This window comes from Charadrius vociferus, unplaced genomic scaffold (assembly GCF_000708025.1).
Source record: "Charadrius vociferus isolate BGI_N301 unplaced genomic scaffold, ASM70802v2 scaffold455, whole genome shotgun sequence".
Lineage (NCBI taxonomy): Eukaryota > Metazoa > Chordata > Aves > Charadriiformes > Charadriidae > Charadrius > Charadrius vociferus.
In genome coordinates, this window is record NW_009648550.1 from 1,842,586 (window position 1) to 1,869,186 (window position 26,601).

General features: G+C 43.6%; 1 protein-coding gene across 2 annotated transcripts in view; it reads left to right on the plus strand.

Moving 5' to 3' along the window:
• SPTBN1 (spectrin, beta, non-erythrocytic 1) overlaps nucleotides 1-26,601 on the plus strand; it is a 95,089-nt gene that overhangs the window by 18,147 nt on the left and 50,341 nt on the right. For both annotated transcript variants that reach the window (XM_009886005.1, XM_009886006.1), the window contains exon 2: nucleotides 21,454-21,605. In XM_009886005.1, coding sequence (XP_009884307.1) covers nucleotides 21,454-21,605 — 152 coding nt within the window. The remainder of the gene's footprint in view (nucleotides 1-21,453; nucleotides 21,606-26,601) is intronic.

Below are 26,601 nucleotides of genomic sequence, written 5' to 3' on the forward strand. Positions count from 1 at the left end.
GGAACACATTGTTTTGACTAAAATAACACAGCCCAAGTACTCAGGCCCTGTACGAAGCAGAAGTGCAAATCGGCAATGAGTAGAGGACAACTCTCTCTGATCTGTTTCCTGAGATAGACAATATACTAGATTTGGCACTGGCAGCCTCGCATGAGACAAAAAGAGGAACCAACCTAATTCTACCCCAAAATGCTGGGGACCAAGCAAGTTCAGATCATAAGTGATCACCTAGGCACCCCTATATTCCACCTCTTTTAAATGCCTTGAAGTGGTGATTTTAAGGAAACTCTTGTTCAACTTGGTGATGACTGTGGAGCAGTTAAAGCAGATTTTCCAGCCCGGTCCCACTGGGGTGTGAAGCCTGTGCAAGTTGTGGCACTACACTGAGGAGACCAAACCGGCTCCTTCTGCCCCAGGGAAGGGTCACCTTGCAGGAGATCCCAGCTCCCATTTGCCTTGATGGGCCGGAGTGAAGCAGGATGTGGCAGGAGACACTGCTGTGAGTGAATCAAGGCTGTCTTTGTGTCAAAAGAAATGCTGAAGTCTTGTGTGTCTTGTGTGTGATAATCGAGAAGTTTAGCATACTCAGTCCTTGTGCTCCTGAGAATATCAGCGCAGGTGTGGGGAGAAAAATGCTTTAGCAAGTTCTGTTTCCTTTATTAAGTTTCAGTACATTCTTATTATGGTTAGTTCACCGAGTCCTGGAATGATAAGTGAGTGATAGTATCAGTGGTTGCTATCATCTTAAACCTAGGTGTGGAGTTTTGGTTCTCAGCACCGCTTGTTCAGTAGAAAGGGATCGTGTTGCAGGGCTGGAGTAGCTCTCTGCAAGTAAAGGCAAGACCCCCAAACTTGTTTCGTTGCCCTGTAGCTTGCACAGGGTACCTCAGTGGAGAAAACTTGTCCTGCTCAGTTGAGGAGTTAAATGAAAAGCAAACCAGATATGTTATAATTATAAACCAAGGCTGTCACCTGTGCTGCATTAATGTGGCAAGATCCTGTGGATTGGCTTGGCGCGGTTGCAGGAGTTGGCAGGAAGAGGTTAATGCAAGTCAGGAATTTGGAAGGAGATCCCTGCTGCTGTATCACCTTCCGCAGCAAAGGCAGAGAGTGTCAGTGCCACAGGGAAGCTGCCACCAGCCCAGAGCAGCAGCTATCATCACTGCTCGTGGGCTCCTTCCCACCTGGTTAACAGGACAGCGTGATATTTATTAACATTTCTGGCGTTTAGTAGCTCGGTGACTTTATCAGCTCCCGTGGTGTAATTGGAAAGTTGGGTCTCAGCTCTGCGGCTGTGCCCTAGGTGTGAAATTTCCAGTGGTAGTTACGAATGTAAAATCCTGGGGGATGGGGGTGAGCTAGATCTGTGCTCCTGATAAATCCCCAGAGGAAAGCCAGCTTTCAAAGGAGCTCTGCGATGCACCCTGCTGTGTGCTACGTTTCGATTTTGTTTTTAATGTTGCATTTCAGATTGGAAACTGTCCATTTTTAGTGGGAGCCTGATGTGTTTTGGTGACCAGGCTGCCTGGGTGGAAGTGCGTTTATTTTATTACTACTTTTGAGCCATGTTAGAAATAGTATGGTTTGAAAAACTTGACACCTACTGTAGTGACCACTGGAATAAGCCTACAGGAAAGGTGAGCAGAGGTGTTTACAGTGGCTTTAGACCAATTCTAAACTCTTTCATGGGGATGAAAGACTGACCGTGGCTACACGGCACTACCTGCACCAGAAAACAAAATGCAATTGTACGAGTATCTTGGATGTCTGAGGCAAAAATCTTGCTCTGATAGCAGTGCCCTTCAGCAGGGGAGTTCCTTGGCTGTGTAATCCTTTGATCTGCAATGACCTGAGTAGGTTTGGTCTGGGTTCCAGTTAGGTGTAAAAAGAGAGACACGCAGTTTCTATTTTTAAGTGGTCAATGATAATCGGCTTCAATAATATAGAGATCTGTATGCGTCGATTGGTTCCATCCAGGCTGCAGAAGAGCAGGAAGATTTTCCCGTTTGTTTTGCTTTTTTTATTCTGAAGCAGGGCTTCTCCATAGCTTTTCCTGCGAGAAAATCTTATCCCCAAATCCCTGCCTATGCTCAAGGACAAGCGGGGAGCTCTCGCTGTGAACTCGCAAGTTTGCAGGAGTTGCTGAAGGACTGTCCTGTGCTAGGGCAGTGAGAACTTCTGCTACGCCCAGGGTCCTCTGAAGTTAATGGGTGCCCTTTGAAAAGCCAGTTTCAGCAGCTGTCTTCCTTGTTGCAAGATTTACCTTTTAAAGGATTTCAATCTCTTGCGAGCAGTGACCTGCATAGCTACAGGCGGTGATTAGTGAACTGAAGGACATCCTACTTTGTCTACCAAATTGGTCACTGGCATTTCTTGTCATGGTAATATCTCTTAAAGGTGAAATGTGGGAAGGCCGAATTTCATTCCAGATGAAATGTGTCTGGTTTACATGGATTTTTCTTTTTCACCCTGTCGGATACGCTGAAGTTGCAAATATTCCTGTGGCAAATTTTGCTTGTTTTTTTCTGCTGTCTGCAACCGTTCCAAAGCCTCCATGTCTCACTGCATACTTTGATCTTCTGGTTTTGGTGAACACATGAGCACAAACTACATGGATGGAAGACCTGTCAGATTTGCAAAGAGTTTTTAAGTGATCTCCATAGCAGTATTTTGAATGTGTATTTCTTCCTTATTCTTTCTAATGTAAAGAGTCCTGCAAACATATCTGAATCCTAGACTCAATTTTAGGGTATTTTACCCATCTGAAACAGAGATGGTAACTGAATACTGCTGAAAGTCTTGTCTGTCTAGAAATATTTCAAATGTGCAGGTTATAAAAGCAATCTTGCCAACTAATCGAGTGTCTAATTTAGGGATTTAACTTGGAGGAAATAACTGGGTAAGTGTTGTAACTCACATGTCCAGGTTCTTCATCAAAATGGACATTTGTAGCAAATCACTTGCTAGGACTTGTATTTGTCTACTCATAAAACCAACTAGTGAAACTTCAACTCTTTGCACATCCCCTTGTAGCACAGAACTGGTGCAGAGAATCACAGTGAGACAAGGCCACTCAGAGCTGCCTTAGCATTTCTGCCCTTTCCAGAAGTAAAACCCTACAATTGCATTGTAGAGACTGGAATTACACACAGCTTATTTATCCCTAGTCCTAAGTATTGCATCGGGGGACGGGGAATCTTTGTTTCATGCCCACCCTTCTGACAGGGGCTGATGAGGTGAGTAGAGTCAGAAGTGAAAGCCATGTTTCAGTGACCACGTGTTGTCTGTTAATTTTATTACACATAAACTATTTAACTTTGCCTCCACACTTCTAAATTTTTTGGCTAGATGATGTATAGCAAACCCATGGATGAAGGCTATGCAGAAGGTTCTCAAATAGTTTTTTCTATGAAGGATAATCTTCAAAAACACTCGGGAACTTAAAAGGATTCAAACCCTTAATTCCCGTTCTCTCCCTATACTGCTACTAAAAAAAACCCCCACAAAACTAAATATGAGATTTTGAGGAAAACTTAACAGAAAGTTTTTGTGAAAGACTTTCTTTAAGCAGGAACAGTGAGACATGAAGTCTAACATTTTGTATTTTCCCTGTTTTAAAGGGCTTTTCAGGACAGTGTGGCATGTCCATTTTTACTGCTAAACTGTAACCGTGGATCAAGATGAAATGAGGACTAAGAAATTTCTCATTATTAGACAAGTGAATCAGATTTTGATAATCCCATAGCTACTGAAGACAACATTTTGTCCCAAATTCCCGATTTCTCTTTTGTCTTCAAAATTTCCAGAAATTTACCTTTTCTGGCTATCGGTTTTGGTACTTGTGAAAATACAGAAAGCAAGTGAAAAGAGTAAGGTATTTCTGCTAATATGGTCAGTGTTGATACAGTTGAAAAAGTAAACGTTTAAATTGGATTTGGCTCTGCACTGAAATAACTGTGAAAATTCACAACTGAGCTGTTGCCTCAGATTTTTTTGTAGTCTGTTCTCTTCAAGTTACATTATGTTTGTAATATTTGTTTTTTAACTGTGTATATAAGAAACTTCATTTTAAAACAAACAGAAAACTCCAGGCTCTGGAGCATAATTTTGTTTAAAAAAGGGCAATTCTGATGTACTTTTGTGGCTCTCAAATTGTGAAGTAAACAAAGCTTGTAAGCAGGTATTTTCACATGGGACAGTAAGGTATTTTGAATACCCTGGGGGTGATTTGTTGCCAGAGTTAGAATAGTAAAATGATTTGTGTGATGTTCTTAACTGGTGTAAATCCCCATAGCTCTGCAAATCTGGAAAAGCAGCCGTTTGTCCTAGCACAGGAACTGGCCCTTTTGTGGTTTTGCATTGGATGTCTCAAATAAGCTAAATGTCAGTGACAGTCCCTATGTTTTGTAGATATATTGTAACTACGTAGCAGTACAGGCTCTTATTCCAAATATTTTTCCTATCCAAGAGCCCTATTCAAATTGATTGTGGGTTTTGCCATTAACTTCTGTGGAAAGTGGGGCAATAAAAAAAGACTACGGACAGAGATGAAAGTGGTGATAAAAAGCCAGAACAATGGTAGGCTTTCATTCCTGAGTTCCTTCTCAAATCTCTTTTGTGATTTCCTCCTTTTTCTTCCTGTCTTACTGTTGGGTGCATGCTTTGACTATTAAAGAGGATGAAATGCTACCTAAGCTAAGAAGAAATGGTGAAGAAAATCAAATCACAGATTTGCAACGTGATTCACAAAATCTCCATTTCCTATTCCCTGTACTAACCTACTTTTCTGTGATACCCTAGCACAGAACGTGGGGTTTGTAGGTGCACCCCTTCTGCTCAGAGTCTGAATTTCATGTGAGAAATTCATGAAAGCGTGTTTGATTACTAACAGCTCTGATGCTCTTTTTGTTCCTGTTTAAATTGAATTGTGAAGGATTAAGTATCAGCTATTAACTTGGAGGGTATGACAATGACATGGTTTTTCCTTGTGTGAAAATAAATTATCTTCATTGAGTAGACAGGTTTGGGAAAACTGTTAAGCCAAATATTAGGAATTAGTCTCTGTTAACTTTAAAAGCTGTGGTGAAGGAGATAGAATAAAATAAGTGAGGTGGTTTAGAATCTGCTTTGCTCTTCCCACAAGCAATCAAATGTGGAATTTCATTTGGAAATATATATCTGGGGCTAGCAGGTAATGGTCCTTTTCCCAGTGGTGGTGTCCAAGTGAAGTGACGTAACGACTCCAAAGATGAAAGTTGTTTGATAAGTATTAGGTAAACATCTCTCCTTCCAACTCAAAATTAGTCCTTTCAAAGTAAAGGGTCATTTGTGGAGAGGGTAAGAAACTCGTGGATTACTCTGCATTCCAGCAGTTCTGAAATTCAGTACAAGAAGAATAAGGCGGTGGCCTGGCAAGCAGAAGCAGAGGAGAACACGTGTGTTTCCCACCTCATGGGAGCAGGAGTGCTTTGGGGAGGAAGGCCTTGCTCTTAACTCAGTTTTGAACACGTAATTTCATTCACCTACTGAACATAGTTAGCACCCAAAATAATTCTGGCCCTACTGTCCTCCGCGATTGCCTGCATGTAATTAGGGAGGGCATGTGAGCCTAAAATTACTTGCTGCTTCTAAAAACGCATATAGCTGAATCCTTGCATTTCTTTCAGAGCAGAAAAGACAAGAAGGGATGGTGACCACTCATGCTTGTGACTTTTGATGTGGAGTCTAAGGTCATGATGGCCGGGAGAGCCCACGTTGACACAAAAGACCTTGTACACTTGCTGCTGGAACGAGGGTGTCCCGGGCTGAGAGCCTCCTTTGTTGAAAGAGAACTACTGTAGCCAAACTAATATTAACCAGTCTCGTAGCTGTGGTGAATGCCCCACTGTTTCACTTAGAAAGAAGCTTAAAGAAAAAGGCCCTTCAGTTTTTGAGGGGAACAGTACAGTTCAGCAGACACGCAGGCAGTCACTGTGGCATCGTCTAGGGGCCACGTTTGTGGCTTTTCAAAGGTCTTGTGAAAGATCTGGCATTACCAAGTAGCCTTTTCATGAGATAACTGGAAGTGCTGATAATTCAATCAAGTTTAGTTCGCTCATGAAATTGTGAGCTGGAACTCTTGAAAGCACAGGCCCAGTTACATGTACACGACAAACTTAACACTGGACACGGTCAGTTTTCTGTTTGATGTGTAATTCATAAAATGCACAATCCTGCACTCTTATTAGTAAAACTGTATTAAGGTTGTTGGGGGAGGCAGGGTGTCATAAATACGATTTCTCATTTGTAGGTTTCGAATATTTCCTATGTTAGCAAACAGGAAAAGTGTCATCCCAAATGGCATTGCACAGGAATTGTATTTGTTGTCCCTTGTAGAGACTACAAACATCTCTGCCTTGGATATTGTCAAAATGGCCGGGCATATGTTTCTGAGGATTGTTTTAGTGTTGGGGTTAGTTTCTTTAAGTTTTCTTGTCTGTTTTAGTTCTATCAGAACTGATTTTTCTGGTAGAAGAGCCGGAGAATTACATACCAAAGAGACAGTGAAGAAGGCGTGGTGGCAAGGTACAAAAATGATCTGTATTACCACAGCACTCTAATCACAAGCAAGGGGTGACCTTATGCCTGCAAAGATTAAACAAAACATTGCATTGTTACAAAGAGATTTAAGAGTTTATCTGAACAAAATAAATGCTGGCTGCCCAGATTTTTCTTGGAAAAAAAACAACCCTATGGTTTAATAAAGATACCTAAATTTAACTTAATGGCTTGGCAACCTTCAGAAAATCAGCCAATATGCAGAGCCCACTTCTCAGATAATCTAAACCAAGGCAGCCCTGTTAAAGGCAATGAAACTGCACAACAGTACAGTGCTGAGGGACTCGCTCGAGGGATTTTGTATCTCTCCTCTGGGGAGACCTTATAGCAGCATTCCAGTGTCTGAAGGGCACCTACAAGAAGGCTGGAGAGGGACTTTTTACAAGGGCCTGTAGTGATAGGACGAAGGGTAATGGCTTCAAACTGGAAGGGAGTCGATTTAGAATAGATATTAGGAAGAAATTTTTCACTATGAGAGTGGGGAGGCACTGGCCCAGGTTGCCCAGAGAAGCTGTGGCTGCCCCATCCCTGGAAGTGTTCAAGGCCAGGCTGGATGGGGCTTTGAGCAACCTGGCTTAGTGGGAGGTGTCCCTGCCCACGGCAGGGAGGTTGGAACTAGATGATCTTTAAGGTCCCTTCTGACCTAAACCATTCTATGATTCTATGAAATTCAGGGCTGCTCCTGCAATCTTTTCAAATAACTCCTCTTTGGTTTCAGCTTCTCCACACTGATACCCTATATTGGGTTCAGTCTTCCCCTTCCAAACCCCCCCAAAGTCCTGTTCTTTGTGTTCATTTTATCCAGGCAGTGTTTCCAGTTTTTGAAAATATTTGGTTCCAGGAAAAAAGGAAAGTGAAAACATGACTGTCTCATCCATAGTCAACTAACTATGGTTTGCTTTGGGTAATAATTAATTCTGCATCTAGTTTAGTATCTTTCAACCGTTATTTCCAGGGAAACTAGACTTACTCTGGTAGTGCAATGGCGGTTTTTTTTTCAGGGTATGTTCTTCTTTTCAGCTTTTCCAGATTGTCTGGCAATATAATGAAAGAGACTGCTCTGAAATTGCGGATGTGACTGTATGTTGCTTGCATTTAACATGAGTAATAACCTATTATGGAATCGCAATTAAGTAAGGCTCTGAATAAATAGGGGAGGTGTCTAGAAATATCAGATGTTGGTTGCATTCTGAACTTCTGACCTTTCTCTTATTCTCATGCATGGGGAGTTCAATAATTTGGGTTAACCCTACCCTTAAATGCTGAGCGTCTCGAGTTGCTTAACTAAAAGTAATTCCGTGGGATGGCAATGTCTGCACCCACAGGGCGGGTGGGTGCACCCGCTCTCACCCGCTGTGCGGAAGGGGCTGTGCTGTGCCCCTGTGCGCTGGGGCTGGAGGTGCTGACAAAAGCCACGGGGTACGTGTCGGTTCTTCCTTTAAGTGGATGAAGTCTGATTGGATCGAGGCTCTAATCTTGAACCCCAAGGAAAGGGTATTGGGAACTGTTTTAACTGTGGCTGTGGAACTGTATTTGCTTTCTCAGAGGTGAATTGCCTCTCTTTGTCTTCACGGGCTTCATTCACCCCATGGGGTGCAAGTTGCATTTCATCCTCATGGCCTCACCTGGTAACAGAAAGGTGTGTTTCACACAACAGGGAAGTTGTTTTAGAAAATTGGATTAGACAATTTCCTGACTGTTCCCTAAGTGACGTTGTGGCCACTGTCACTTCTACAGGTGCACTGATAATCCAGTAGCCTCTAATAGCAGATTATGTGCTGGTTGCATCTGGACATGATTGTTCATAGCTGTTGCCTAAATCCGTATGGAAGGAGTTCACAGAGCGAGACATGGAAGTTATGGCACATTTTTTCCATAAATCTGCCACTGCTCACATATTATTAAATCCTTCTCTCTGTCTCTCCCCCAAAATAAATATCTTAATAATGATGCCTGATAGGGTATATTATCAAATCCCCATGATATAAATCCTTATTTACTGGAACATTTGCTCTTAACAGACAAGTCACACTGATATTTGCCAGCACATTGATGCTAATGATGCTCTGTGCCACTTGAAAGATGCTTATGTATCTTCTGCGCCTGGGGCCAGCCATGTTCCAGCCAGTTCCTCACTGCCGCTATCTTTTTTTTTCCTAAATAAAAGCAGCCACAAGTTGTCCTGGAGAACAGACAACACTTAAGGACACCTTATATACAAAATCTTTAGCTGTGCAGCATTTCCTAACAGCGGTGTCTTCCACAGAGATAGAGCGTAGTTCTGGTTCCAGGAGACCTGCTCTCTCTCTAGGCTGGGTATGGCAGCACTGGGACCAGCACCTGCCAGTTGTAGCAACACCGAATAAAACAGCAGCGGAGAGGGGACTTTTCCCCCCCTCCTTTTCCTGAATGACTAAAATGACTGGACAGGGCTGTGCGGTACTCATTTCAGTGGGCTGGGAACGGGGCTGTCCTTTACCTCTCCTTCAGTCTCCGTGAACACGGCCGATCCCAGCCAGTTCCTAGCAGTTTTCAAGTGTATGCTTATGAACTACCTAACGCCAGAACACCTTTTGTTTTCTGTGCTACATTAAGTCAGCTCTCCCTTCTGGTTTAGCTCCTGTTGCCAAGTTTAAAAGCATCTCCCTGAACCCAGCTGCAGGTCACTGCGGACTTCATATTCAGAAGTATATTCATGGAGCTTTTTCTTATGCGTAAACGCCTTGTGTACTTGAGTTAGGCTGAAATTTGTCCGTAAGACCTGCAAGTCGGTGAGTTGTCATGTCTCAGGCTTCAGGAACACACAAGTAAGGCACACACAATCTGTGTAAGATGCCATAAATGCATTTTCATGCCTGTGTACACGTGTATCTGTGTGATTCGGCTATGAATGTGTGTAAGATGGGTTATAAGCACACAAATAGTCTTAGTTCAAAGAGCCTGTTAATATATGTAAGGCAAATGTGCCATAGTTCTGTGCTTAACCAATACCTAAATTATTTTTAATGACTTTAATATTACATTAACAGACAATTGGGAGCATTAATTAGACACTTAGCTTTCAGAAGTTCTTGTGCTCTCCATTTCCTTTATTAATTGCCATATTTCATAGCCTGTTTTTTTTTTAAAAAAAAAAAAAGCAAAAAAACCCCAAATAACCAAACCAACCAAAAACCCAACAGCTTTTTCACATTTTGAGGGAGAGGAAAGCCCAGAGTACAGAACTCACCTGCAGTGTGATTAAGGAGGCATCAGTGAAATGACTTTGATCAGGAGGTGCTTCTTATGTTAAGTATGCTGAGCTGATGATGTTTGGCACTTAATTTTCTCTGTGAGCTAAAAATTAAAGAAAGGAGGTGAAGGTAAATTATTGGGAGCTGTCATGGATAACTTCGACAGAAGCTGCACCTTTGTACCCATGTAAAGCTTTTCAGTTTGCGTAGTCAATGGATTGCACAATCAGTACGACTCACAAGTCTGCTTTTAAGACTAGAAAAACAAGTGATGTTTCTGGATGAAGATACACATTTAAGGTATTCAAAGTATAATTTTACCCAGCTAATTCCTTTAAATTTGCGTCACGTTTTAAATCTCAGCGAGATCTTCAAGATTTTCAAACAAAGGGTGGGTTTTTTTTCTGGTGCTGCTTTGAAAGTTATTACCTGGGCAGGAAATACTGTGCTGGAAAGGTATCTTTTTTCCCCACTCTTGCATAACTCCAAAGGCTAAAGTGATTTTGCTTAAACATGCCGCATTGTCCCACAAAAGCAGATCAGTAAATGACCTTTGGATTGGAATCAAACAGACCGGCAAGAAAATTTTGAGGTGAGGACTTAGAATGTATATGCAACTTGTTTGTACCTCAGGAGTCCCAAGAAAGCAGGTACGGCATGGAAAGAAAGTTTCATTATTATTTTAATTACCACATGGATTTCTTAAAAAAGAATTTTAATATACAGTGACTGATTGGAATGTGTGTGTTAAAGCTTACATTGTGGTTCAGTTTTCTGGAGCTTTTCGTAAGCAAGCTAACAGGTGAAGGCATCAATTGTGCCAGTCTCAAAAGACAACAACTGCAGGACTTCAGTTGGAGCTCTGCATGATGGGTTTGCAGATTAGAGCCAGAGAAGATTAGGGATTTTTCCTTTAATGCTTCTTATTAGCAGTTTGTTTCAAATCTCATTAAAATTCATTCATTTTTAAAACTCCCTTCTTAGAAATAACTGCATGTTATAATTACCATGGTTCCTTCAGTTATACAAGTAATTTCTATTGTAATCTACAATATTTTCATTGCTGTTGCTCATTCAGCTTTCACCTTTGGGATTTAGCTTAGATCTCAGTCTTGCTGAGCCATGGCCTGGCTTACCTGTGGTGTTACTGCTTTTGTTTGGCAACCTGTCAGTACAGCAGTGTGTCTGACTCTACAATATAGCATGCAATTAACAATAGTAAATCATTGTGTGACCATGGAAACTGGGTGAACTAAACACATTGTTCAGCAAGGCTATGAAATCAGCTATTATTAATCCCTGATCAGTGCGGTGGTTGTTTAAATACATGTTCTTCAATTTAAAATATTTCTGTGATAATGAAAATTAGAATTTAACAGCAATTAATTATAATGATAACATCTCTTAGCACTGTTATTTAATATTTTGAAAGGATTAAATGCATTCATCATAGATTTATTTATTTTCTATTCATGCTTTTCTGTCATTAAAGGGAAATTGGATTTAAATGCGAAACCCAGCAAAGGTTTGGCATTTTTTTCACCTATGCTTCTTTCTGATTGCAATGAGTTTTTAAAGAAGCATGTTCAAAACATACCACAGCTTCGACTTTTCTCTCCGTGTAATGTCTCAACTTGTGCCTCAGGTGAAAGGAAAGACCCCGCAGCTCTCTGAAATCCTTCAGTGGGATTCTATCAGAATACCAGCAGTTCACTTTTCTGGCCTGTTTCTGGTTAAGGTTGCTAAAATTCATAGAATCACAGGGTACTTTAGGTTGGAGGAGACACCAGGAGCTTATTTCATCTAACGCACTTGCTCAAAGCGAGGTCAACTTCAGTGTTAAATCAGGTTGCTTAGGGACTTGTCCTTGTGAGATTTGAGTATCCCCGAGGCTGGAGATCCCACAGCATCTGGGGGATCTAGTGTCTGAGCACCCTCACAGTGACAGCTTTCTTGATATCCCACCAGAATTTCCCTTGCTTGGCTGCATCTTGCACCACCGGCAGCTCTCCTTCCCCCAAGGTGATGTGTGCCACTGCAAGCTTCTGTCTGCAGTGCCTGGGTTTGCTTTGTAAAAGGTGGGTTTCAGCATCCATATTTCTGTTTTCACAATGAATGCTGAGTCGTGATGCCTATCCCTTACTGACTCATCTCTGCTTAACAGTTACAACTTTGTATTTCCAAATACCTAGATAAGGAGGATCCCAGTCTGGTCACATAGTTGGGTTGTAGAGGTAGCAGATTGCTGGTAGTTTTGTGTAAGAACTGTTGCATTACCTGCAGCTGCTGAGAAGAGGGAGGAGTGCTGAAAGGCAAAGAGAACAACAGAAAACATTAAAAAGCAAAACAAACCCCAACCTCCTCCTTCCTACCCTTGTTTTTCCTCCTATAGACAAGTGGGAATCCACTGTAAAAACTCTCATTCTGCTGGGTTTGCTGAGCACGGGAAGAAGTACGACGGACCTTATGTAGTGAAGTACCTGGCATGGTCTCTGCCTGTGCCAAGCCTTGCTCTCACCCTTGCGAACACTGCTAATCAGACAGTGGTTTGGGCAAGTATGGAAAATAACAGCACTGCCCTCCCTCCAAAAAACCCTGACACTTCCCTACATTATGCTCATAATGTTTTTTAAAGGAAACTGCAAAGACCCCACAAGACTGTGTGTAGTTGAAATAGTGCAGTGACCTCAGGTTTTCATTGTTCTTCTGTGGGAATTTCACAGTCAGTGTCCTGGGAAGGGCCGATGCTTTTTCCATGCTCCTTTTCTTTCATTAAGTGATTTGTCTGTTACACAAAGGGAAAAAATGGCAAGTGTAAACCACTAACATAAGATCAGCCAGAAGGCACTTGTGTCCTTTTACGTTAAATGCTGACAACACTGAGCTTATTTTTCATGCTGTTTTTAAAAGGAGGTCTATTTGAGCTCTCTACTGCACGCTCCTTAGGCCGTAAAGTTATTCCTTTATTCAACTGTACTTTCGCTGTTTTGCTGTAAAAACGGTTTTGTAACATCTTTCTCCAAATACAGTTTGGAGACCAGACCTTGGTCCTCTTGGACATTTTTCTCATAACGGACTTCAGCAATGTGAGCGGTTATATTTAAACCAGGGCAGATGATGGTGTTTAAAGCTGGAGATGGGTGTAAGTCTTTGCAAGAGCAGCACCTAGAAGTGTTAAACCATTTTAATCATCCACTAGAAAGGTTGCATTTCTGTAGCTGCTTTGCATTTCATACAGAAAAGCAGTAAGTCAGCTGGTATCCTTGAGTACTAGGAAAAAGAAGCTGAATGGTTAATGTTTATGAAATGGGCTGTGTGGCATGGTGTTTTCCATTGCAGGGAGCTGGTCATGATGGGGAGATATTTACACAATTTTGCGTTCCAGTTTTCCTGAAGTTAAGCAGGCAGTCACATAGCTTGCACCAACATAAGGAGAGCTGAGCACATATTCTCTCTAAATCTGCTTAAATATGTCATCTTTGTCTTCTGAATTAAAAAAAAAAAAAAAAAAAAAAAAAGAAAGAAAAAAAATGTAGGCTGAGTTCTTCCACCAGTTTAATCTGTTAAACCCAGATGACTTTTATGTTTCATTTATTTGCAGTGGGAGACTTTACAGCAACATTTTGCAGATGAACATAATCATTCTTCTACATGAATCCGAAGCTGGATTTCAGGAGGTTTATTTTGGTATTGCTGACACCAAAATGCCATAAACTCTGTGTAAAAATAAAGACAATGAAGAGACCTGCCCTTCCACACCCTGTAATGCTTGGCTGGCTACCGGACATTGTTCTGTGCATCATTTTATTGTGTGAGTGAGGTTTAGTGACATCAAAGAGAGAAAGCAGCAGAATTGTTTTTTCCACATGCTGCATTATGTAGCTTTCCCTTTTTTCCTTTCAGAGCGTTTTCAGCAGTGAAACTAGTCACATGCTGTAATGTTTAGTAGAGAAGGGTAGATATTTAATAGGATTTAGAAGCTGGCTGGTGCTTCCTAGTAAAAGAGAATGGATTGCTGAACACACCCCTGACTTCTGAACAATAGTCTCTGTGTAGCAGAGTCGGGAAAGCAGCAAGGATTTTGCTGCTAATGAAAATCACCAGCTAAACACAGCATGAATAAAATCACCTCGTTGCTTTGTCATCTTTCGCATTTGCATTTGTTCTGGACTAAGTCATGTTCGAGCATGTAAAAGCTTTGGCATAATCTCACCAGTTTTGATGGCGAAGTCACTCCACAGATTACTTTGTGCCGTAAAATAATCATAACAAATATCTCCTCTTGCATCAAAACCATCAACTGCAGTCATTCCTTCTGTTAAACTGTCTGCAAGATTGAAGTAAAAATGAAGATGACTTTTTTTAAGTTCACCTGTTTCTAAGCACTGGACCCATGTGTATCATGTTCTCTGCATAAGATGTGTGTAAGTTCGACTTCCTGAAGGTTTCATTCTAGCTTGTTGCTTGCTTCTGCACGTGTGTGTTATGGACTTCTGTCTTCTACATTAAACTAATTTTTTTTTTTTCATTTTGATCAACTCCTGTTTTCAGTCCTGACCCATTATCTGCAGCTGGAGAAAAGCAGCATCCACTGTTGAGTTTTATTGCCTTTCTACTAAAGGGGAGATAGTCAGACACTTGAATGTTAAGAGAAACTCACTTTATTTCCTTTTCTCTACATACACTTAATAGTTCTCTTCCTGAGTGGGTGATCCTTCCTCCTTCCATCCTTTCCTTCCCTGTTGATCGATTCCAACGTATTTTAATTTAGACTCTCTGTGCCTGCCTGTGCATGCTTACGCATTGTTCTCTCTGGGCTTCTTATTGCCACACATACTAATACAGCGTGTACAGGGACCGTATGAAAAGGCCATCATATTGTGTTTATCCAAGCAGACGTTTCTCTCCTCAGCGGATGCAGTTCAGATACAGAGTGGTGCTTTTTTCCCCTCTGGGTTATATTTAGTGTTGCATGGGTTGACTGATTTGTGTTGCTACGCATCCCCATAGGCGTGCAGTCCCATGAAGGGTCCCAGCCAAGGGTCTCGCCGTGCTAGGCTGTCAGGAGCACCCAAAACACAGCCTCAGCCTCCCTCCCCGGCATGGATTGCAGGCCAGGGCTGCGGGTACTCCCCAGCCTTCCTCTGGGCATGCAGCCCTTGGTTTGGACAGGAAATTTAAGGACCAGGAGCCATCAGCATTGTTCTTTTCTCAAGGCGCTACTGGGGTGGTGAGTGAAGAAGCTCTGACTTTGTCCTGGCAGATCCGCTGAGGGGTCTGTGTACCAACCTCAGGGCCAGGTACGGTGGAGTTATTTTCTACAAGCCTGTGCTCAAGCCTGCTTGAAACGACAGAGGTTAGACCTGTGTTAGAATTGTTTCATGGCCAGTATTGGGTTTCTGTTACTATAACAAATGGTGAAGATTATTGCAGTGCGTGCGTTTGCGTTGTTTGCTGATAAAAATCTTGTTTGATCACCACATTCTGGTCCCAGTAGCTGATCTGCCATTCTCTCAGGCATTTTTCTCAATTAAAAATTTTCCAAGCACAGCTGGAATTTGAGAAACTGAATATTACTGGCTGCTTAACTCCGTATCTTCGCATCTCTGAGAAAACATACAGTTACATCCTGCGCCCTGAAAACTGACAGTAATGGGAATGTTGCACTGTTAAAGGAAGCTCTGTTTTCTCTGTGCATGGCTAACTGGGGTTATGATCTGGGGAATTCTGGGAAGCTGTGGATATTGGATATCAGCAAAAGTGATGCGCCTGGAGCAATGCTCAGCTGATCTGAGTCAGTGTGTTTAGCAATGCTTTGTGTAGGTTGCACACTGGCTGCATTCGTTGCTATAGTGAAAAATAATAATTTTAAGCTGGAAAAATAACTTTCAGCATGGAAATAAAACAAGTAAACCTGCGGGAGACAGAGCTTTTGGAGTTAGGGATCAAAACTCATCCTTAATTTCTCTTGCTTGAGGTATTACAGATATCTGCAAACATCGATAATGCACAGAGCAAGCTGCCCACCGCCTGGCTTTGGCTGCCAGAATTTCGGTGCCTCTGACGGCTGGGCTGTCCCAGGGCGGCTACGCACGCACCGAGTGCCTGACCGCGGTCCTAGACGCTCGGTGCTCCTTGCAGCTTCCCTTTTGTGCTCTAATTTCTCTGTTTTCTTCAGGAGCATTTCAGCTCCTTCGAGAGCACCCCCGTCGCTGTTTATCTGATGGGGTGCGGAGGCCTTTGTGCAGGGGCTGGCAGGAGCTGTGGCACACTGAAAGTCGTTTTACCTGTGCTGGGCTGGCAGCAGTGTGCGCCAAACGTATTTGCCATTCAGTTTGAAACGGATTCAAGGTCAGTTTGTTGAAAATGTGGCTTGACCGGTATGGAAGGGAGCAGATCGTCTTGAAGCTGTTTTTAGAAAACAGGCAGCCGCACAGGTAACCTTTGCCACAGCCGGGGTTAGTGTTGCGGTCGTGCGAAGGGACTGGGGCAGATAACGCTTTTTGGCGTGTGGGAGCAGCAAAGGGGTCATGGAGGCCCACGTTTCTCTCAGCCGGCTCCTGCAGCCGTGCATTTTCCAGGGCATTTATTAAGACAAGTTCTCCATTATTCTGGCGCAGCCCTATTGAGTTCAGTCAGCGGAGCTGAGCGTGTGACAGAGGGTGGTGTATGCAGTCCCCCTCTCGCTGTCCCGCACTGGGGATTCAGCGACTGACACTCATCTTTCAGAAAGTTGACTGCATTTTTGTCAGGACTTTTTCTCATCAAATTAGTAGAGGAAGAAGTGACTCTGCTCAAGCAGGGAAGAGGCTAGATGCCTGCTTCTGATGCCGTCCAGCCCTGGTTTATGTGAATTTCAGTGTACAAACTCTGGTTTATTTACTAAACTCCTAAACAAAGTCAGTCCTGGATTTATCACAGTCACAGAGCTGGGGTTTGCGAGCCACTGTATGCTAGTAGTATTGTCGTGAGGGTTTCCGCATAAAGGAAATTTCCTTCCCAGTGTTGCTTCAAGATAAGTTGGATTCTCTATTATCAATACTGCTGGTAGAGCGGCTTCCGTTTTCCTGCTGTGCATGTTTTGCATGTTGCGCATTTCTCTTTACCCTTGGGAAACAAATGTTTTCACAAGCTGTAGGACACTTGGAGCTCCACCCATATCCTCTAGTTTTAATTAATCTTCAAAATCTAAAACTGTGTTTTTGAAAGTATGAGGCACATTTGTCAAAACGATCACATGAGATTCATAAATAGTGCTTCAGGGCCCATCGCTGATGTTAAATCCCTGGTGTCGTCACTCGTGGATGCACCTGGCCCTTAGCGTGTAGGTTTTTACACGGCACTGCATGTTAAAAAGTGTCATAGTTGTGTGATTAGCCAAATTGTTGGAGCTGTAAGTACCGCTTTTCTGTATGAATGTTTCTTTCTCTGAAACATATAACCAAAATTCATTGGGTTTATTTCTGTGCATGTTTTAACCTGAAACCCCAGAACAGAAAAATACAGTTGATCAGTTTGAAAGGGATGGTAAAAGCATTGCAAAAACCTGCAGTCATTGTGAAACACCATGTAGAAATAATCAGGAGAGGTTTTAACATGACCAACCCCAGCCACGCAACTTTCAAAACGGGCTTGTTTTGCTTTCCCACGTTGTGGGAGCGCAAGAGGAGTTAAGCGATGCGGTGTTAAGAATTGCCGTGCCTTCTCCCTTCTGGTATTTCCATCGCTAATAGTGTAACCGGGGAATTAGAGGGCTGTGCTCTGCCTGTGCCAAGTGCATGATAAAGAGTGGCCTTCCTGGGTGACCGGCCCATTAGGAGACTGAAAGAGCTACTGTGTCTCTCCGGTGGCATTTTTCAGAGATAAGTTGCCGGTTGTCCCCAAAAGCTGGCAGTGAGCAGGTGGGGGCCTGGCTCTTGCGCGGTGCCGCAGTGTTTTCCCACGGGGCGGGAGGCAGCACGCAGGCAGCCAGGGGTCTGTCTCACTGCTTTTGGCCGTTCTTGCTGTGAATCAGAGGAGAGGAGGAGAGATGGGAAGAAAACAAAAAGCTGTTAAAGTCTACAGCAATGAAGTGGCTCAGGCACATGTGAAGAGCTGACGGTAGTCTCAACGTGTGGAGTTAGCACCGAAACCATCACAGCTGTGGTGTCAGTAGAGATTTTCACACTATTTTTGTCTAGTGGGGTGAGCAGGGAGGAGGACGGCGCCGCAGAGGATGGGTGGGGATCAGGTGAGAGGAGCGAAGACAAGAGCGAGTGCAGGGCGGGTGCGGAGGTGAGGAGCCAGAGAAACCAAGCGAGTCCTTCAACCTCTCGCGGTAAACAGGAAATCGAGGACCACAGAGAGTGAGGCAGAGGAAACGGGAAGGCAGAAGGGGAGAGGCGGCAACTGCATTTGAACTAGACTAAAGAAAACATGCGTAACGTCACCAAGCATCGGCGCCAAGAGGGTCTCCAGCTAGATGGGGAAAGCCTGTAGGCTGTGGTCCCATCCTCTTGCTCACTGATAATTCGGTGCAGTTAAGGATTCTGGGGCAGCACGGAAGAAGAGGAGTCACCGGAACTGTTTTCCCTGGATCCCCACGGCCTGAAGAATGTACTTTCATGACCTGTTTTAGGGTCAGCAGTTGTGCTGGGCTGGGGAAGCCTTTTTGGGAGAGTGACCCCTGTGCCATGTCGGTGCCATCTGCAGGAGGGGACCCTTCTTCCCACTCCGGAAAGGGCTGCCTGGAGCTGGCTGATCTGTTGACTTCCTTTGACTTGCTTTCGACAACAGAAGATCCTAAGCTGCTGTCAATTAATACAACAGCACCAAAGTTTTCACAACCTGACTTGGCATGTCGCTGTGTTTCCCACATCATGTCTTTTATCTGCTCAAAATTAGGCTCTGACCCTTCATCTTCCTTACTAAAACTACATGGATGTCCTTGTCTCACTCATTACTTTTATTGTGATCCCAAATGGGCAGGATTTTTGATAACCATAACTTTTAACCAATGATTTTTTTTTTTAAATGGATGGCTTCATGATGATATTTGATAGGGTTCTTTTGTTTTACATAATATTTTCTATATACAACTCTATTTTTAGGCTCCTGTACATCTCTATTTCTCTTCAGAATGAATGTAACCGCAAGGATCTCTGAATGTTATGCTTCTGTATAGAGGCTACAGTGATTAAGTAAACCAACTTGCTGAGCTGTTTTGGGGCTTGTTCAAGCTGGTGAAGGGAAATGTGGCAATTTCTCTTGGACTTTTCTTTAAAAATCACCAACTATTGCAAGGTTTTTCTTCTGTGACTCACTTAAAAAAATACTTCAACTAAAAGCATGGATTGCTAGACAAGCACATATGCAGATGCAGCATTCCCAGGAACTTGCTATAAATAGTTTATAAAATATGTTATTTAAGGTTAGCAGACGCTATATTTAAATCACTACTTGGATAGACAACTATTTCCACTACTCAGATATGTTGGGGTTTTTCTTCTTTGGTTCGTCATTGAACAAGCTATGTTGTTACACCACTGGTACGAATTGCAACATGGTTAGGAGACGCCACCACATTTGGCTGTAAAGGCAATATTTATTTTTCTAGTATTGCCTTGCTGGGGCAAGGTTTGGGTTTTCTAAGCAACTGGCCATTCTCCCTTTCGCGCAGCGCTTATTGGTGATGCACAGAGCAGCCCCGTGCTGCTGAGGCTGCGAAGTTCTGGCAGAAAAGGGCACGTGCATCGCACAGCGCTGGCGGAGCGGGGGGCAGCCATGAGGGCAGAGCTGAGGGCATGGGCTGCCGCTTCGGAGGAACTGCAGTTGGCTCCTCTTGGCGCACGGGGAGGCGACCCATGGTTGTTGCTAATAACCTGCTCGCTTCCTATGTTTCAGCAATCCTCTGCTTCATAAAGAGTGGGGACAAACAAGAGTAATGCAAACTCTTAATTCACTGAATGCATATTGCTGTTTTATCACAAAATCCTCCTCCTACATCTTTTCAAGCCCCATTTTTTGATTTCGCACCTTGTAGGTAGGTAAAAGCTGTTACAAATGGGACAGTTTCAGTGCATTTAGCTTTGGTCGCGTCCTGCCACATGGTTGGGTAGCAACAATAAATTCAGAAATACATGGGAGGAACTGAAATCTTAGGGTGGGGTTTATGTCATCGGGTAAACCGCCACTGAAGTGCTGGTCTGCTCTCCTGCTCCTTGTCAGATTCCTCCTCCTTACCACCATTATACTATATGAGTTCTTGCTGTCTTTTTGTCTTTTACTTGTTTCCCAACTTTCTATCCTCTGCAGCCTCGTCTTCTTTGTCATTCCGTGACACCAAGATCAGGCTTTTGCTGTTGTCCCCAACGTCCTGTGGGTGCGGAGGCTGTAACTGGTTATGAACGTGCTGGGATCCTGCCCCCACCATGCTGAGCTGCCAGGAAGGGGTCACGTCCTTCCTTTTGAAAGACAGCATCCACTGAAACCCTGGGTAGTCAGATAGAAACTCTGCGTTGTTCTGCACCCTCATGACCGTTTTCTGTGTTTCAAGCAATGTACTCGGGGTTTTCAGACCTGGACATGTTACGTTTTGGTTTAGGATTTACCAGTCTTCATGTCCTGTTTCTGAACATGCCAACAACTTTAAAGAGACCGATGGGAGCTTTAGATGCTCAGCTGCTTGGAAAAGCAGACTGCTTTCATTCGTATGTCTAATTATGGACTTCAGAGTCCAAGTTTGGGCACCTGTGTTTTGACAAATTTGGTCTGTAGTAGTTCCCAGCTCAGTGAAATGACTTTTTGCTAACAAGAAAGGGCTTCATCCAAAGCCCTTGGCAAAAGAATTTAACCACAAAGATGTATAATATTTTCTGTCTGAGAGCTCTCGGTTTGGCAGATAGCTGTTTAGGAGTTTCTGAATTAATGTGGACTGTAGTGAGCCTGTGCATTAAGAGAGCTCTCATAGCCAATGTTTTCATGTATAACAGTTGTGAAAGACTCTGGGAAGGGAAGGTGGAAAGAACCTGTTTTTCTGTGGCTTTAAATAAATGCAAGTCTACTCCAAACATGCGGTTATGGAAAAGTCCATCCTGACATTGTGTAAATACAGTTACAAATGTTGAATCTGCAAATAAATACTGTAATGGAAAGGGAAAAACGTAAATGGGAAGCTTTGGTCTCTGCTCTCTTGTGTACCTATCTGAATCCAAAGTGACAGGGGATCTGTTGCAGATTCGTGTGCGTATTCAACAGCAGAAGTTGGCCTGTTCTTCCAGTAGTGGAACATAACTCTCGATTAAATTACTGGGCAGTTTGATCAGTCCAAAGGGGCTTTTACATTGTAGCTCTACAATGGACCTCTTTACACCTTGAGAAAGCTGCTTATCTTAGCAGCAAGTCTGCAATGTATCGTTCAGATTTATTCCGTAGGTAGTAACTCAGTTAAATTCCCACTGACCTTACGAAGTGTCATAAAATAGGAAGGTGGATTTTCAGTGGAAATTCCCATTTTTTTCAATGATTCTGCTAAGAAGACAAGCCATACCTTTAAAGTAATGTTAGATGTGTTTAACATTGCATTTTCATGCAGGTACATGAGCTGTGATTTATTTTGAGTAACATTGTGTTGTTTTCGTAACAGATGAACGTGAGGCAGTTCAGAAGAAGACTTTCACAAAATGGGTTAATTCCCACTTGGCACGTGTATCATGCAGAATTACAGACCTGTACACTGACCTTCGTGATGGAAGGATGCTCATCAAACTTCTGGAAGTTCTTTCAGGAGAGAGACTTGTAAGTGTTTATTAATATTCACTGTGGGGGGTTTGTTTTGGTTTGGGGTTGGTTTTTGGTGAATCCTTGTCTCAATTGAAGTACAGCAAAACTGAGCACTGAGGGTTCAGCACTGCAAATGTCTTTTTACGTGTTAAAGAAAATAAGGTTGTCAATTGCTTCAGCTGGATCCAGACACCATTAAAATATCTTCGGTTTAGTTTGGTAGGAATCAAAGAAAGTCTCCTTCAAAGTTTTCTTGCTGGTGAGATTCTGAGCGCTTCCAGCAGCATACTCCCTGCTCCTGAATCTGACAGATGCAGAACACTAGATGTTCTCCAGCCCTTTAGACCGTCTCAGTAACAGTAAATTAGATGTGCTGAGGAACGTTCCCGGGCACTGTGGCCAGCTGGCCTGATCCTGTGCTAGTAAACACAGCCGCGGGATGCAGGTGGCTGTGTGCAGGCTGCCTGCCAGCCCGATTCCTGAAATGTCCCTTTTCCCTTCCCTGGAGCGTGCTGGGGTTCGTGGAGGACAGCTGGTTGGAGAGGGCCAAGTCCAACGTAAGAAGCACTGCAGCAGTTTTAGCCATGGTATTAATTGCACCTCACTGCTCGTGAATGCTCCCGGGCGCACGTGATTTTACTAGTGTAGGTAATGCTTGGATTTTCTTTGGTTAGAGGCATATCTAAAATGGAGTTAAATAAATGGGGCAAATTCTTTGGGTATGCTGCGAGAGTCCCCTTGATACCAGCACAAGGGAGTGGTGATTAAGAAGATCCCTGTAGTGAAAAATGCTGCTGCATGACAGGAAAACTGGGTGTCAAGAAACGGCTGGGTATCAGTTTTTCCTCCAGTTCCTTAAATGATGGCTATGCTCTTAACTACCTAATTTAAAGCAATCTTTTCAAAGAAATAGGGGTCTTTAGCTAAGACCTAAGGCTACATGAGGATGTGGCTGTGTAATCGCTTGTCATCAAGCACTCCTATTAATGGAAGCTCTATGGCTTAAGACTCCGGTTAATGAATTGAACATATGGCCCACAACGTAGTTTCTGTACAGGAAGGCAAGAGAGGGAGCTTTCTAAAAGCATCTGTGAGGGCAGGGAAGCTGATGTGCATAGAAGTACCCTGTGTGGATGAAGGCATTGTGTGGATGGAGGTAACTAATCTCAATGTTTTTAAACTACAGTTTGCTCAAAACATGTTTCTATCTATACCAAGTCGTTTACTTCAGTGAGGTATTAGGTTTGACGTGTTCACTGCAGGTAGCAGATGTTATTCATACAGGAATGTCTGAGACTGACATGCCCCGTTATTTGAGGATTCAGACAGCAACCGTGCCACCTCTGTTTAAATCTTCCTATCTGCCTGCCAAGATTTGACTTTTAGTATCAAATAGCAGTGGTGAAGCTCAGACCAGTCGTGTGACTCTCGCTGCATGATTCATTTACATTTTTCACTCCAGGTCTTGAAAAATGCAAACAGAGCTTACACAGCTGTTTGGGTGGGGAAGGTGCAGGAGCCACCCGGTGAGACTCCTGGATCTGCACTTGCATCATCGTTTGCGTATTGCATTGGCAGCTGCCTGCACCACCACGAATTCTTTTTGTAGCTTCGTTATCTCAGGATGGAGGACAGCAGTCTCTGTTTGAACAGTACATTCCACCACACCTTCCTCTGCAAACAAGAATACAGATAACGCAATGCACTAAACCTTGAGACAATTACGCACCTCAAAAATATTCCAGGAGGATCAGCACGTAGCATCCACTTGCTGATGTTCTCCAGCCTTTTGGAATTTATTTTAGCTGGTATTGGTTAGGTTCTGACATCTCCATGACTCCTGAGCAGAAATCTAAAGGCAGCATCTTACACAGAAAGCTTAAAATCAAGACAAGAAACATCAAATGATAAGAAAGCAATAAACAAATGCAGATACTAGCGTAGATAATTATTTTATTATGGTGTGTTTACTGATGCAGTAGAACAAACAGGAATTGTTTTCCTGCTTTTGAAACTGGGATTCAGATTCTGGAGCTGGAGCCATATACCTGTGCAGCAGTCTGGGATTTAGGATACTACTCAGGGAAGCAGGACTGCTCTTTGCCCTTTGTAAGGACTCCAGCCTCATTTGCACAAACCCTGCATTTTTCAAAAGCTGTTGTGATTTTTGATGATGAAAACCCAGAGTCCTTGAAGGTGTGTTGAAGAAACTCGCAACAAGAGCATCCAATCACAGAATGGTCAGGGTTGGAAGGGACCTCTGGAGATCATCTAGTCCAACCCCCCCGCCAGAGCAGGGTCACCTACAACAGGATGCACAGGACGACGTCCAGGTGGGTTTTGAATATCTCCAGAGTGGGAGACTCCACAACCTCTCTGGGCAGTCTGTGCCAGTGCTCTGCCACCCTCAAAGTAAAGAAGTTCCTCCTCATGTTTAGATGGAACTTCCTATGCTCAAGTTTGTGCCCGTTACCTCTTGTCTGATCACTGGGCACCACTGAAAAAAGACTGTTTCCATCTATCTGGCACCCTCCCTTTAAGTATTTATAAGTATTGATAAGATCCCCCCTCAGTCTTCTCTTCTCCAGACTAAAAAGACACAAGTCCCTCAGCCTTTCCTCATAAGAAAGATGCTCCAGTCACCTAATCATCTTTGTAGCCCTTTGCTGTACCCTCTCCAGCAGTTCCCTGTCCTTCTTGAACTGGGGAGCCCAGAACTGGACACAGTACTCCAGATGTGGCCTCACCAAGTCCGAGTAGAGGGGAAGGATAACCTCCCTCGACCTGCTGCCCAAGGGCAATGTCTGCATCTCCCTGTCTTTGCTCAGCTTGATTCCTAATCCTAGTGGTTAGTCCAGACCTTACTACATAAGGTCCTCTGTACACCACAGTATTTGGAAACAGATTGATAGCATGCAATAGTCTCACTGAGCAAAGCAGAAAAGAATCCAGCCAGTATGAAAAGATGGTTGTAATTTTGTTTGCACACACTATTAAACAGCTTCTCCCAAACAGAAAAATAAAGCTGAGAATTGTTTTCAGCACAAAATTAAGCATTTAGCTCAGTTTCTTCCCTAACTATATAAAGGATTAGTAAATGCCCTACAATTCCTGGATGCTCAAAGGTCAAACCATTTAAGCAGATTCCTTGTAGTGAGTTCTGTCGTGTTCTCTGTTGGAAGAGGGAAGATTTTTGATGTAAAACAAATTTTCCTGGTAATATGCGTGTAGAGAGACTGAGTTTAATTAAATACAATAAATGATTCATTCATGATGCTTTCTTTCCTTCTGGTTAATATCTGGGTCTGTGTAAGCCTAGTAAAGGTGAAAGTTATGTCTCACTATGTCTCATCTTGAGGCTGTGCAGGCGAGTGCGGCAAGCGCAGCCACACCTTGTGCAAACCGGACTTGGACGCCTCTTCTTTTTTTTTCTTGCAGAACGGTGGGTTAAACTGTACGGCCTGCCGGGGCGGAGGGACACAAAAATTGACCTTCTGTCTTCTTGGGGTACCTGATGTTTTTTTGGCCGGGTGGCACTGTCGTTCTCAGCCCTGCAGAAATTTGAAGTGCTTTCACGGACCGTTAATAAATCATAGTTTGAAGAGCCCTCAGTGGCACTGCCAATAAGCTGTTATGGCCCCAACAGGGAATTTCTGAGCCAGAAAGTGCACCTAGTGCTGGAGCACTAGAAAAATATGTCAGCCTGTTCCTGCTCTACAGAGAGCAGTGTCCTATTCAGGTTTAGTGTGTGTGCTCTGCTGCTTCACGTACAGTCATTGCGTTTGTGGGAGAGAAAATCCTGCCAATAACCTGAAGGTTATGTTTCCCAGATTCTTAATCGGAGAGTATGTCGTCATACAGAGTGTGGGTGGGAGCAAGCGGTCTCGGGAACTAAATAAAACATCTATTGTGACTGGTATTAACTCTGTCACCTTGGTGCTTGAGCTTCTGAGAGCAGAAAAAGTGCTTTTGAAACCATTTTCTGCTGAGTAACTTGAGGGAGTAGAGGCAATGCAGTTAGTGCTTAGGTAAGTGAGAAGGGCTGTGCTAAGGCAGAGGGGATGGAGTTGGGGCTGCTGCTGAGAAATGGCCACAGTCACGATTGTTCCTGTGTTTTGGGAACATCATCATAAAAGCAAGCACACCTGGTGAAGCTGCTCTCAGGCCCTCAGGTGTGGCAATGGGCTGGAGCGAGTCATGGGCCGAGCGGCTCCTGGGTGCAGCCTGACCTCCGCCTTCTCCGGCAGCTGGGCGCTCCCTCTCCCGCCCTGGGAACAGCCTTCCTGCCTGTGTTTTGCAAGGTTAAATTAAACTTGTGGTCCAGCTTATCGCACTCCTGGGTGACTGATAGCACCAGCAGAAGGATGGGTCCTGGATTGTCCCTGCTGATAGCGAGGGATCTCCGGTTGGTTTCAGCCAACCATGCAACCTCACTCTTGCTCCCGCTCATGCTATGGCTCTTCACCCTATACTGGCAGCGTTTGGGGCATATGGCATGTGCATAAGGTGTACATGCAATTTGTACACCCAAAAGCAGTGGCAGGTTCCTGGGAATTTTCACCCTTGCTGGGAGTGGCTGGTTGGCTTTCTCTGCGTCGTCACCCAGCCTCTGGAGGAGAACGGTGCTGACTGAAAGCTGAAGTGAAACCAGTGACCCCAGGGGTTTACATGTCCTGAAGGGCATCTTTCTAGCAAGCATTTCATCTTTATGACAGGTTGTTATACACACTGCTGTTTCTAGGGACCGTAATATGGCTCCGGCTGAAAGTCTTCCACCTGAATGCAGTCTGAGGCAAGAAATTCGCCTGAGCTATTTCCATGGCCAGTTAATTACGTTCACTACAGAAAACAAGGAAATTATGTCAATTAGTAGCTTGGCTGAGTACCTTTGGTGCCATCTCAGTGAGCAGTGAACAGGCTATTCGGCTGTAATCCTTATCTGCAGAACAAAGTCGCTTTAATTTTATTCAGTTTTACAGCAGACTTCTACATGGTGTTAGTATATTCATGA